The following is a 12787-nucleotide window of genomic DNA, read 5'->3' on the forward strand; positions in this document are numbered from 1 at the left end:
GAATGGAAAGAAAATCCGACCGACCGGAAAAGAGAGAGAAGAGGAGAGGAGAAGGGGGACAGCGAGAGAGAGAGGAGAGGGAGACAACCAAGAGTCTTTTCGCGAGTGAGAGAGAGGGCGAGACGAAGAGCAGCCTTTTGTGCGAGACGGGAAGGGAGGTATAACGGGCGGAAAGAGGAGGATGAGTGAGGGAGATGTGCGGGATAAGGAGAAAGGAATGTCTGGCGGGAAAGGTGCAGGGTGGGAAGAGTCTATATACAGCACGGCGTTTTGAAGGGAGATGATGTGGACCGTATATGCACGAGAGGGAATGCACAGGCGAGAAGGGATCGAGGGCGAGACGGGCGGGGTGGCGAGAGAAGGAGCGTCACCCAAGGTTGTCGGTACTGAGGTACTGCTTGTTGCGAGATGCCGTCTATGCTGCAGTTGGATGCGGGATGAAGATGCTGTTCATGTGTCCACCGCCGTTCGCGGGACCCAGCCCGTGATGAAAGCCGGGAAGCGGTGGAAGGCCGTTCGCCTCGCGCTCGGCGGAGAGGACGCGTTCGATCGTGACGAGGTGTTTCGAGTAGGTCGTCGAGTACTTGCGGAGGTTGAGGATCTGCTGGGTCGTCTCGGCGAAGAGGGCCTCGCGCTGGGGACTAAGGGCGCTGTGGAGGCATTCTGCGCAGCGCGAGGAGGCGTCAGTGGCCGTCAAAGAGCGATGAGCAGCGAAAGGGAGTCACTTTGGATGACGTAGTTGGCGTAGGGATGGACGAGCATCGCTTTGATCGTGCTCGAGCCGTCGTGACCGGTCTGGAGGACCTCGTCAATCAAGCGGCGACGCTCGTCGTCGGTACCGTACAGGATGCACTTCTCGACGACATTCGAGGCGAATTTCTGCTGGGCGAGGGGGAGGAGCTGGCCGTAGACCTTGGCGATGACGAGCGAGCGGTCCGCCGTGTCGCCCTTTTCGAGCACCCACTGGACGACGTACTGCGAGGGAGGCGAGTTAGCGTGACGCTGAGTAAAGACGAGTGAGGGCCAACGCACGTTGCCGTACTGGTCCTGGATGAGATGCTGCGTCGAGCGATGCAATTCGTCGAGAAGGGTGCGAGTCTGATGCGCCGGGCAGTTCTCAAAGATGCGCTGGAGGACGCGGCAGCCATAGGGATGCGTGGCAAGACTGTGGACCTCGCCGACGCAGGCGTTCGTGATGAACAAGAGGTGTTCGGGCGGGACTCGTTCAAGGGCGCGCTGCGAGGTGGCAAGGGTTAGCGAACGTTGCACGAGGCGAGCGGCAGAGTCTGCCCACCTGGATGACGTGGTTGCTCTGTGCATCTCTCGCGCACTTGAGGACGTTGCCGTCGAGCTCCTTGACGAGGCGGACCTGCTGGTCGACGAGGACGTACTCGAGCGCCTTCTGGACGACGCGGCAGCCGTACATCTGCAGCGAAAGCTGGAGCACGTGGCCTTCGAGGACCTTGGCCATCGCCGTCTTCTGCACTTGGCTGCCTTGCTCGAAGAACTTCTGGATCACGTCTGCGAGAAGGCTGGTGAGCGAGCGGTCAACACAACGTGATAAGCGCAAACGTACAGTTGGCGAATACGTCAGTCGAGAGCTGGAGCATGTTCGGCAAGATCTCCTTGAAGACCATGTTGCGCTCCTCGGTGGTCGCCGTCTCCAGCTTCGTCTGGATGTGACGCGAGCCAAGCTGGTCGCCGCTGAACTCGACGATGTGGCCAGCGAGATCCTGTATCTCCCCAGTCGACGCGAAGTCAGCGACTTGACTCTAGCAAAAACAGAAGCTTGAGAGCGTGGAACGAACGACACACCTGCAACTCCCAACTCCTGTTCCTGTTGCTCCTGAACTCCTCAAGCAGCGGACTCCTCAAACTCCTCATGTCAGGTCCGTAGCCCGAGCCGTACCCATGCGGCTGCACCGGTCCAGGCGCGACGTACTCCATCCCCCTCACGCCGCGTCCGAGGATGATCTGGTGCTGCTGTCCGAGCTGCGGACCGCCGTACATCGGTGGAGGAGGAGGAGGACCGCCATGCTCGAGATGCGAGGGAGGCGGGGGAGGAGGGTGGCCGTTCGCGAAGCCGTTGGAGGGAGGGGGAGGGCCGGGAGCGTAGGGCGACATCGCGCCTGGTTGACCGGGAAGGCCGGACGGCGCAAACGAGAAGGAGCCTTGACGAGACGGGACGGCGGACGGCGAGCCGTTGACGAACTCGGGAGGGAGAGCGAAAGGCGGCATGGGAAGGCCCCAAGCGGGTGCGATCGAGTCGCGACGGCCGCCTGGACCGCCTGCACCGGCGTCGGGCGAGTAGAAACCCATGGGCGCGTAGGACAGGGGCGGCGGGTACGAGTCTTGGTGGCTCATGTAAGGCGAACCGGGCGGGAGGTAATAGGGATAGCTGATCGAGTTTTGCCTGCCCGGGTGCTCGCGAGGACCGTCGCCGGCGCCTGCACCAGCCGCAGCAGTCGTCGAGAGGTTCCCGAACGGCTCACCCGAATACGGCGACCTCGGACCGCCTCTCGCGTTCGCGCCCGCCGCTCCTCCTCCTCCGCCCGCCAAGCTGATTCCGCGCAGCCCGCTCGCGAGGTCGTCTTCGACGCTCTGCGCGCCCGTCACGGCCTGCCCGAAGCTGTTGTACATCGGCTCGGCCGCTCGGCTGTCCCGCGGAGGGTACCCAGCGGGAGGAGGTGAGAGGCCGCCCATGTGTGCAAAGTAGGGGTTGCCGAGGGGCGGAGGGGACGGGTCGGGAGGCTGGTAAGGGTAGGTGTAGGGCGCTGAGCCGGGAGAGGGAGTCGAGCCTGTCGCTGCTGCGGCGCCGTAGCTTGTCGGTGACGGCGCGCCGAGCTGGATCGAGGTCGCGGTCGTGGGTGCAGAGCCGGCGCCGCTGGACCCGACTGGCGAGGTCTCCTGCGAGGATGCGTCGACGGGCGAGTGGGCGAGGTGTGACGAGGGAGGGAGGAGGCTCGACCGCGAAGGAGCGCGCAGCGAGTCGGTCATGGAGGCGGGCGACGACGAGCGAAGGTCGACTGCTGATCCGGTCGGCTTGAGTTGAGACCGCGCGAAGCCGCTCGTAAAGTCCTGCAAGTCACGAGAGGGGGGCGAAGGAGAAAAAAGAAGGTGCGGGGGACAAGGCGACGAGGAGGCGGAAAGGAGTCAGCGCTGATACCGCAAGGTCGGCTGGAGGCCCGTCTTCCATGCAACCTTATTGGGCGCTAGCCTCGCATCAGAGACCCATCAAGAGGCTTGAGAGTCGTGGGTGATCCCTCGAGAAGAGCGAGGTCGTCGCAAGCAGAGACGCGACAGAGAAACGTTCCGCTGGACTCACCCCGCTCAGCCTGTCAAAGCCGCGCAGTCCTCGCGAGTCGTCCGTCAAGTGCAGCCGCAGGTCGTCCGTCGAGCTCGCCGCCTTGGCGCCGAACCCGGTCACCCAATCGCTCGTCAACCTCGACGCCGCAGTCCCGTCGTCCAGCCCGTCCAACGACGCAGGTCCGCCATGCCCCGCCCGCCGCTCGAGTTCTCGGGGGAGGTGCTTGCCGAACCCGAAGACTTCGGCGCCGATGACGAGTGACCCGCCAGGCGTCCGTTGGCCGTCTCCGAGCGGCGCAGAGACGTTGCGGAACGCGGAACCGAGGTGGCGGCTGCTTTCGATTGCAGGGACGCTTCTCAGACCGGTGGGGAGGTCGGCGAACGAGGGGCGAGGGAGCGTGCCGAGCGAGAGGGCGCCCTTGTTTGAGGAGGAGAGCGGGTCGAATGACTGGCGGCGGGGCAGGCCGAGGTGTCGAGGGTTGGCGCTCAAGGGCTTCCCGCTTGTGTTGCTCGGGTCCATCTCTGGTGGATCTGGAGGGCTGGTCGAGTGTCAGCCAGATTTCCGGAAATTGCGAGGATGAGGCCGTTCTCCGTCCAGCCCGTCTCCGCAAGCGACACGCTCAAAGCGCAGAGATTCCCCAACGCACCGTAAGTACGAGCAATTCACGAGAGGCCTGAGAGAATGCGGTGCGAGCGAGAAGAAGCGCGAGGTGACTGCCGAGATTCGTTGAGAGGAAGAGGGTCGGGAAGGGTCTGCGGATGAACCGGTCAGCCTGCGCGCGCCTAGTAGCCCTTCGTGGTGTATAAGAGAGTGCAACGCAAGCGTACCGAGTCTGATCCAGCCAGGAGAACCGCGAGGAGCGAGAGGAGGCTGTGGGGAGGGCCGAACTCCTGACAAGAGACGGGGAGCAGGCGCCGAGATGGAGACGAAGCGGTGTCGTTTCCTCCTGACACTCGCTTTGGACGGCACTGCTGCTACTCGCGCTCGACTGGACGCTGCGACGGACGAGTGCGGGCGAGGCGGATGAACTGCCGGCGAGTGACGCTGCGGAGGGCGACGAGGAGATGCGGCGGGTTCGACGGGGCGCAGGGTGGCTCAGTCTCGACTTCACGCGTCTACGCTACCCGTGTATCTGGCTGCGTCTGCGGTGCGAGGCCGGGAACCGAGGAACGGGGCGGAACGACGAGGCGGAAGTTCGCAGGCGTTGTCGGAGCTGATTCGCCTGGATGGTCCTGCTTCTGCGTGAAATCTGCAGCACTGGCTCGAGCTGTCTAGCAGGCTCCCAGCGAGCCGAGGACGAGGCGGCGAAGGAAGGAGTGCCGGCAGCGAACTTGGGCGAGGACGAGGATCGTTCTCTAGCGCTTCCCTGGGTGCTTGCGGAGACGGAACACAGCTGGAATGGCTTCACAGTGACGCTCCTTGCACTGCTGAACTTGTCGGTGGACGACGACAACTCCCTCGCCTCGGCTGCTTCGTCCCGCCCTGCGCCTTCTTTTTCTCGCGACGAGGGCGACGAAGGGCGTCTCGTTCTGCGCCGCAGCGTCGAGTTCCACCCGCGCCGACGTGTTCAAGCTCGTCGGGCAGATCATTCGACGTCGGACAAGTCGTCGCAGGGGTCGCAACGGGCGACGGAGTGCTCGCACGGAGGCTCTTTCCCTTCGTCCTCACACTCCTGCGCCTCGTGCACTCGTCCAGCTGCTGTACAGGACTCGCAGACTCCCACGCCCGACCCGCTCAGCAAAGCAGGAGCGCAACAGCCCGTTCCTCGCCTACCCCGCCAACTCGCTCGCGCTGTCTCTCGTCCCGCCCGACCCATCTTCCACACCACGTCGCTCTTCTCCCGCAGCAGCAGACACGCCGTGCTCACCGGACACCGGTTGCCGGGCAGTCCTGGACGTCGAGCGCTATGCATATGCTGGATCGTTCTTGGCGGGCAGACTGTCGCTTGCTTGGAGCGGAGTCCGGCTGTCGCGACGAGCAGGCACGACAGACCGGGTGGTCGCCGCTTGCTGATGAGGGTGTCCGCCTCGTCGGCCATCGCTGTTGCGCTGCGGATGATCGCGATAATCAAGCGACTTTGCGTGCGAAGCGAGGGAACTCGGGCTCGAAGCTGGAAGGGCGACGCTTTTTCCGCCTTGCTTGCGAAGTCGTTCGCTCGATCCTTATATCTCGCTGAGCCTCAAGTTAGACCATGCTGGAATGAACCACAGCAGCGTTACAACACGACGAGTCCGCTCCGCTCCCGCTCCCGCTCCCGCTCAGAACTTCTCCTTGGCCGGCCTGAGATCCATCTCCAGCGTCCACGCATCCGGCGTCTGCTGATGGAGGTACAAGTACGCCCTCGCGATCGAGTCGGGCGAGAGGCGCTGGCATTCATCTTGCATCCAGTTGGGGTCCTTGCCTTCGATGGAAGAGAACATGCGTGCGGTGATGCGGGTGAGGATGGTGCCGTCGATGATCTGCGCACAAAGGTGATCAGTGCAGGCTGGAGATGGAAGAGGAGGAGGAGCAGGACGCACGACAAACGCGACATGCACGCCTTGCGGACCGTATTCCCTCGCAATCGACTGACTCAACGCCCTCAGCCCATGTTTGCCCGCCGCAAACGCCCCAAAGTGCGTGTGGCCTCTCGTCGCGCTCGTCGCGCCCGTCATGATCAGCGTCCCGCCTTGGTCGGGGTCGGACCCGGGCGCAGTGAAGGCTCGCACGGCGGCTTGCGAGAAGGCCGTGGCGGAGATGATGTTGATTGTGGCGGAGGCGGTGATGTCTTTCTCGGTAATGTCGAGGAAGGGAATGCGCGACCTGCGCGAGCGAGCGTCAGCCATGAGGAAGGAGGAAGAGGAGAACCGCAGAACGAACCATTGAGATGTGTTCCACACCGCACACTTCAGCCTCCCATCAGGCCAGTGCTTCTTGATATCCTCAAACACCTTGTTCATAGATTGGTAGCTATACTCCTCCACGCTGAACACCTCCGCGACCCCTCCACCCTTCGCGATCTCGTCCTTCAAGTCGTGGACCTCTTTCCGCGGTCGACTGATCAGAGCGACGCGGTACCCTGGTTCGCGGGCGAACAGGCGTGCGACGGCAGCGCCTGTGCCGACGACGTTGCCCAGCCCGGAGACCGCGAGGACGTAATGCGACATGGGAGAGCGTTCGAGCGGGTAGCAGGTCAGGCACGGGGCCGTAGCTGGTGAATACTAGCAGTAGAGGGGAAGAGAGAGGCCAGCAGACGTCGAGCGAAGTCGTCACCGCTTCCGAGGCGAGGGAGGAGGGGAAGTTCGGTGCTCGCCCTCGTCCGGCTACCTCGCCCAACGCGAAGACCGGCTTATGCGACTGCTGGATACTTTGTCATGCTCAAGCGACCCGCCTAAAGCCGTCCGCCCACCGACCGATGCCTCACGACGCCTGCTATCGCCCCCTCGAAGCCTCATCAGCTGTCGGGTCGAGGGAGGGAAGGGGACGGGTTGAGGGTCGTGCAGTGGAGTCCTTGGCAGTTTTGAGGCCGTGGACGGTCCCTGCCAAGCGCGGAGACTCAGGCGAAGTCTGGCGAAGGAGGAGGAGGGTTTGACAGGCCGTTGTCGTTGGTTGGAGGGACGCGGTCGCGACCTCAGCTCGAATGCGCAGGAAACGGCCTCGCTGGGCGCTTACGTGCTACTGAGTTCGTTGGCGGGCGCCGCTGAATTTGAGGGAATCTTTACCCGGCTTGTCTCCCTCCGCCTCTTCGACGCTTCGCTCCTTTCGCGGCAACTCCTGTCCGTCTCCGCCGGTGCTGGCGCCCCTTGACTTATTTCCGTCGGTGTGGCGATGAGCCTCGTCAGCCTCCTCGCCGGAGTATCCGCGGACTGTCCAATCCCTTGGCCGCGTGACGGCGCTCCCTCTCTCTCTCTTTCTCCCTTCTCATGCTCACTTGGTGCACCAAGAAGATGTCATCTCACCACAACCGCCACTATCGCCTCCTCGACACGCATGCTGAGCCTGCACCTCGCGCGGCAGTGAGCCCATGCCTACTCGCTTCATTCTCGCGCGTTACTCATCCTTCCGGCACGCAGTATGTTCCCTCGGTCGCAGCGGTCGAAGCGGCACGACGCCGTATGGAGGAGCAGAGTCGCCGTCCTGCACTGCCGCGATCCGCCTTTCGAGTCGGCTCACGAGAACAGATGCCGCCTCCTCCGCCGCCGAAGGACGAGCCTCCAGCATGGCCGACGCGTAAGAGTTCCCGAGACGCGCTGAACCCACCGGAGGTGGACTACAAGGTGCGATGCTTCCGAATAATGCGGTTGCCCCGAGCTAAGACTCTACCCTACAGCGCTCTTCAACCGCCTCGACTTGGGGACGCAATCTCGTCAAACAGTTTCAGGAGGAGGCGCCGCCGCTCCCTCAGGAGGGCGTGGTGTGTGTGTAGTCCTCCTACATCCACTGAGTGCTGACTGCTGCTTCCGCAGATCCCGATCGGCTACCGACCCGAACCTCATAACGTCCATCCACAGGCGGAGGAGCTCGAGGAAGAGCGAGACAGGCGACACCGGCTTCGACGTCAAGACCGCCACACGGGTGTCGAGCGGACGGCTGAGGTTGTCCATCCTGGTACTGCTGCGTTTCTCAGGCCAAAAATGATAGATGTGTCAAGGTCGAGGTCGCCGCCCGTCTTCAAGCACCAGCAGCGGTAGGGTCGTCGCGACTGGGTGATCGGTTTCTCACGGACACTAGACTGTGCTATTTTGTTGCAACACATCGCTCGCATTCGTCGTCTCGCGACAGCGAGAGCAAGCGGTACTGGCAAACGTCCTTTGAGATCTTTTACAAGCTGGGTCTATAGTCTACTGCGTCTAGTTCTTCTTCTCGTCCGCAAATGGGTAGTCGGTGTATCCCTCGGTCTTGTCGGGGCCGTAAAGGTAGAAGGTCTCGCTGCGGAACGGAGGGAAATGAAGAGGCAGTCAGTTTGCGTTCAGCACAATTCCGCAGACGTCTCGTCTCAATCTGCCGCAAGCTGCACATCAAGAAGCGAAACGCACCGGTTGTACTCCGTCAACTCGATGCCCTCCTTGATCCGCTTCACCAAATCCGGGTTCGAGATGAAGTAGCGACCGAAGACGACGACCGAGTTGGCGTAGTGCTCGGCGGCAGTAACGGCGGTGTCGGGCTTGAAGCCGCCGGCGATGAGGAAGGGTCGGGGGGTCCAGAGCTCGTGCTGCAAGTCATCGAATGCGGCGTCAGTCAACCAGCGAGGGGAAGCATGGGGAGACGCTCAAGCAGCCCGAAAGCGACGAAAGGATGACCGCAAACGCACCAGGAAGTCCAGGTTCTCCTCCTTGGCTACCTCGATAGTCGTGTTTCCAGCGATGCGAGACTCGACGGCGTGGATGTAGGCAAGGTCCGGGTGACGCTGGCGGAGCTCGGTGACGAAGTAGCTGAACGTCTCCTTGATATCCTTGATCTCCGGCATCTTCATTCCCTGGAAAGTCGAGTAAGGAGAGAGACGGATACCGACGCGGTCGGCGCCGACGGCTTCGCTGACGGCCTTGGCGACCTCGAGAGGGAAACGGGCGCGGTTCTCGAGCGAGCCACCGTACTCGTCGGTGCGCTTGTTCGAGTTGGTCTGGAGGAACTGGTCGAGGAGGTAGCCTGAAGGAAACTCGCGTCAGTTCGGGGCTCTGGACGCCCACGTATATGGAGAAACTCACCGTTGGCGTTGTGGATCTCGACACCGTCACCGCCGGCCTCCTCAACGAAGAGCTTCGCCGCGCGAGCGTAGTAGCCAACGTAGTCCTGGATCTCCTCCTTCGACAAAGGGCGGGGCTTGGCTCCTCCCTCGAACGGCACGTCCGACGCCGAGACGACGTCCGCGTTGAACTCCTTCTTGAGGTTCTCGGGGTCGGCGGCGCGGCCGAGTGCCCAGAGCTGGAGGTAGATGAACGAGCCCTTGGAGTGGACCTCGTCGACAACCTTCTTCCATGCTGCGACCTGCTCCTGGTTGTAGCATCCGGGGACCTGCGAAAGGGGTAGCCGAGGAGAAGGAGCAAGAGCGAGAGAGCGAGACGCAGGGAGAAGGGGCGAAAGAGCAAGGGAAGGAAATTGGCGGCGAGGAGATCACGGACATCAGCGAGAGAGCAAGGGAGCGTCAAGAGGAGGCTGGAGACACGCACGTTGGGGTATCCTCCCGCCTTCGGGTCGATAAACGTCGCCTCCGTGATGAGGAGAGTGCCAGAGGCGCCCGCGCGCTGGCCGTAGTACTCGACCGCGGGCTGCTGATGGACGTGCTGTGCGTCGGCGCGGAAGCGCGTCAAGGGCGCCATGGCGAGGCGCTGCTTGAGCTCGAGGCGACCGACCCTAATCGGCTGGAAGAGGGCGGAGGAGGCGGCGGGGGCAGGCATCGTGGCTAGACGGTTGCTGGTGAGGGTAGGTGTGTAGCGTGGGTGTCTGGGAGTGTAGCGGGAGTGCAAGCGAGTGCAACGACGAGCGAGTGGCAGAGGCGCGCGATGATGACAGACCGAGTCGCGCTGAGTAAGACCTCGGACAACGAGAGCACGGCGACCGATTTGTATTTCGGCGAGCAAGAGCACAGCGAACAGAACTGCGGAATGGAACAGCCGCGAGAGAGCGAGCGAGCGAGAACGCGGGCGCTCTTAGTGCTCGCTGCGAAGGTCGAAGAGGCATAGAAGTCGTCTCGTTTCGTCCAGTCTATCCGTCTAGATCTACTGTTCTAGAGCTATAGACAGATCTCCTCCATCACTGCCCGTCGCCGGCAGACCGCAAGCTCCTGCCAAACACCGCCCGCCTCATGCTCTCCCTCTTCCTCCTCGGCCGTCGATCAGGCGGCTCAAACGTGCTGGCAGGCGAGACCGATACACTCGGTCGCATCGAAGTCGTCGTCGAAAAGTCGGTACCGACACGCTCGGGCGGCGAAGGGCGGTCAGGATGGTCCGCCGAGCGATGACCGTGCCGCGACGACGTATGCGGCGTCTCCTCCTTCTCCGAGTCGACCAGTCGCCGACGAGATTGCCTCGACTCTTGCTCCCGCGTCGCTTGCGCCTCCATCTTCTTGCGTTCCTTCGCTTCGTTCTCCGAGCGGCGGTGGTGCTTCCACATCGCTTTGCTGTACCTCTAAGCTCGTCAGTACCGACATTTATTGTCGATGAACGCTGGACACGCACACGAGGTCGCAGACAGGCTTGACGGTGAGCGTAATCGAGAGGATAGTCGGGAACGTCGTCATTTGTTCCTGCTCGAAGTGCGTGAGCCTCATACCTCCGACCGCATACGACGAGACTCACGGTTCCAGCGAGAAGCGACGAGCTAGGCTGCGCTGCCAGCTCGTACGAGGACCACAGGAGCGACAGCCAGGTGGCGAAGACGGTGCCCGAGAAGATGGCGGGGACAACCATGCGAGTCCAGCGGTTGCCGTCGCGGCTGTAGTCAAAGATGCGGCGGAGACTGGGAGGATGAGAGATCAGCGCAAGCCTTCAAGGCGAAGGAGAAGGGAACGGACTGGTAGTGCACCCAATGGGAGTAGAAGCTGCGTGCCCAGGAGGTTAACTGCCGCTCAGGCGAGAAGTAGGGAGTAACACACTTGGCGCAGGTGACGACGAAGACGACAAGGGACAAGCCGATAGCGACGATAGTCGAGATGGAGAGCAAGGAAGTGCCCGTCGGGTCGGGGCAGTTGGTCTGGGTGAGCTTGAACGAGCCGACGATGCCGTGGACGTAGACTGCGCACAAGACACGGGTCAAATCGACGAAGGAAGCTGAATAAGGGCAGCGACGCACGAAGAGTCACGAGCCAGAGGATGAACAGCGCCGCGTTCGACCCGAGCATCCCGTACCGCCTCCACCAACCCTTCGCCGTCTTGTTCGCAATCTTCTTCCGCTGCTCGTCTGTGTAGCCCGCCACACTCGACGCCGAGCTATCATCCGAGCTCGAGGGATCGTCCGCTTGCTCGACCGGGCGCGAAGACCGCTGAGGGTGATGTGCGCGTTGCCGGAGACCGGCGTCAAGGGCGGAAGGCGGGAGAGGCGGGAGGGCCGTGGTAGAGTCGTGCGGGCTGCGAGGAGAAGGGCGAGGGGAAGGGTGGTGAGGGGAATGCGGGTCATGGTGGGGCGAGTTCTGGGTGGAGTGAGGGGATGAGGGTGAGTCGAGCTCCTTGTGTTTCGGCGAGCGGTGGCCCGGACTGCTCGGAGCGGGAGAGGAGGGTCCGTGGTGAGGCGAGTGGTGCTCGATCTCCTCGTCTGCGAGCGGATGATGGCGAGGGGAGTGATGCTCGATGGGTGAGGGGATACGTTCAGTTTCTGCGTCTTTCGGTGACGATGAGACAAGCGGCGGAGTCGAGAGGAAAGAGGCGGGTATCAGCCGGTCCAGTGGACGCGATTCGATTTCTGCCTCTTCGTCACGAGTCCGGCTCTGCGCGGTAAGACCGTCAGTCAAGATGTATGGTGAGCGGGAGGGAGCGGAGCTTACAGAGCGCCTGGATGACGGTTGTAGCGTAGTTTCGCCAAAGCGATCCCGCCGCTCGCCCTCGTCCGCACGCAAGACGGGCGAATTGTCCGTACTGGACGCATCGCGGTTCCACACGTTGGCCGTGATGAGCGGCCGAGCAGCCGGTTCGTACTGCCTGTATCGCGAGCCGCTTGCGGTGCTGCTGAAGAATGGCGAGCCGAATGAGCGTAAGACCGTTGGGGAGTCGGTGAAGCCGCGATGCGAGGTCTTTGACAGCGAGTTCTGATGTTGGTGCGGGTGTCTGTCGCGAGATCGATGAGCGAGAGTAGGGACAGGGCGAGGGAACGTGCGTACTGGATGTTCGTTCGGAAGGCCAGCAAGCGGACACCGCTCTTCTGGTGGCTCCCGCCGTATAGGTAGTGTGTCGCAGTGACGGAAGCGGCGGAAAGAGGGCAGATGAAGCCGAGGGCGCAGAGCAGGGCGTAGTAGGCGTGGACTGCAGAGGGAAAGCTTGTCAATCGGGAACGGCGTGGATGTCGCCGAGTACGCACATCGAGAGATGCCATCGCCAGCGAATCCTGCCTGGAGGATTGTGATGATATAGGCGAGAGCTTGGAGAGTCGTCGTGAGCTGCAGGAAAAGCTTGCGGTAGGTTGGCACGTTCGGTCTCGAAGAGGACAAAGTGTGGCGCACGAAGATGAAGGGGGCCTCGGCGCCGTCGACCACCACAACCGCCGTCGCAAAGAAGATCGTGGAAGTCAAGCCGACGCGAGTACCGAGCGAGGCGAGTCTGTTCGAAGCGAAGTTCGTCAGTCGCTAACCCGGAAGTCGAACGAGATGCTGCCCACGCACGTATTCGGGCAGACTCCGCAACATGTGCCCTCCTTCGCAACGCACCAGAGCTGTGCTCGTAAGGTCAGCGAGGGCTGCAGAGGAGGAGAAGAGGGGAAACGGACCTGCGCGGCCTTCGTCGTCGCCTCTGTCGAACAGGTCTGAGCGAAGTAGGACAGCCCCATGCGCTCAGTAACAGTAGTCAGAGAGCTCGA

At 62.5% G+C, this 12787-nt stretch overlaps 5 protein-coding genes across 5 annotated transcripts; 1 reads left to right on the top strand and 4 right to left on the bottom strand.

Annotated features, from left to right (window-relative positions):
- Positions 1–415: 415 nt before the first annotated feature.
- Positions 416–3826, bottom strand: RHTO_06377 (mRNA binding protein Pumilio; the record flags this gene model as incomplete). Its single annotated transcript, XM_016420038.1, has 7 exons — positions 416–663; positions 726–975; positions 1033–1236; positions 1295–1521; positions 1577–1733; positions 1816–3078; positions 3326–3826. The coding sequence occupies 7 exons, from the start codon at positions 3824–3826 to the stop codon at positions 416–418; spliced, it is 2850 nt and encodes a 949-aa protein (XP_016275492.1).
- A 1739-nt stretch (positions 3827–5565) lies between these two features.
- Positions 5566–6453, bottom strand: RHTO_06378 (short-chain dehydrogenase/reductase SDR family protein; the record flags this gene model as incomplete). The annotated part of the gene is made up of 3 exons (XM_016420039.1): positions 5566–5766; positions 5827–6109; positions 6167–6453. 3 exons carry the CDS (start codon positions 6451–6453, stop codon positions 5566–5568), a joined length of 771 nt encoding a protein of 256 aa, XP_016275493.1.
- Positions 6454–7209: 756 nt separating this feature from the next.
- Positions 7210–7977, top strand: RHTO_06379 (uncharacterized protein; the record flags this gene model as incomplete). The annotated part of the gene is made up of 4 exons (XM_016420040.1): positions 7210–7302; positions 7360–7563; positions 7617–7700; positions 7753–7977. 4 exons carry the CDS (start codon positions 7210–7212, stop codon positions 7975–7977), a joined length of 606 nt encoding a protein of 201 aa, XP_016275494.1.
- A 159-nt stretch (positions 7978–8136) lies between these two features.
- Positions 8137–9681, bottom strand: RHTO_06380 (NADPH2 dehydrogenase; the record flags this gene model as incomplete). Its single annotated transcript, XM_016420041.1, has 5 exons — positions 8137–8215; positions 8323–8498; positions 8598–8932; positions 8992–9298; positions 9454–9681. 5 exons carry the CDS (start codon positions 9679–9681, stop codon positions 8137–8139), a joined length of 1125 nt encoding a protein of 374 aa, XP_016275495.1.
- Positions 9682–10036: 355 nt separating this feature from the next.
- RHTO_06381 (uncharacterized protein) lies at positions 10037–12757 on the bottom strand (the record flags this gene model as incomplete). Its single annotated transcript, XM_016420042.1, has 12 exons — positions 10037–10403; positions 10462–10529; positions 10582–10741; positions 10797–10823; positions 10878–11016; positions 11075–11705; positions 11763–12042; positions 12096–12237; positions 12293–12371; positions 12435–12531; positions 12594–12643; positions 12698–12757. The coding sequence occupies 12 exons, from the start codon at positions 12755–12757 to the stop codon at positions 10037–10039; spliced, it is 2100 nt and encodes a 699-aa protein (XP_016275496.1).
- Positions 12758–12787: the final 30 nt, after the last annotated feature.

Source organism: Rhodotorula toruloides (assembly GCF_000320785.1).
Source record: "Rhodotorula toruloides NP11 unplaced genomic scaffold Scaffold4, whole genome shotgun sequence".
Taxonomy (NCBI): domain Eukaryota; kingdom Fungi; phylum Basidiomycota; class Microbotryomycetes; order Sporidiobolales; family Sporidiobolaceae; genus Rhodotorula; species Rhodotorula toruloides.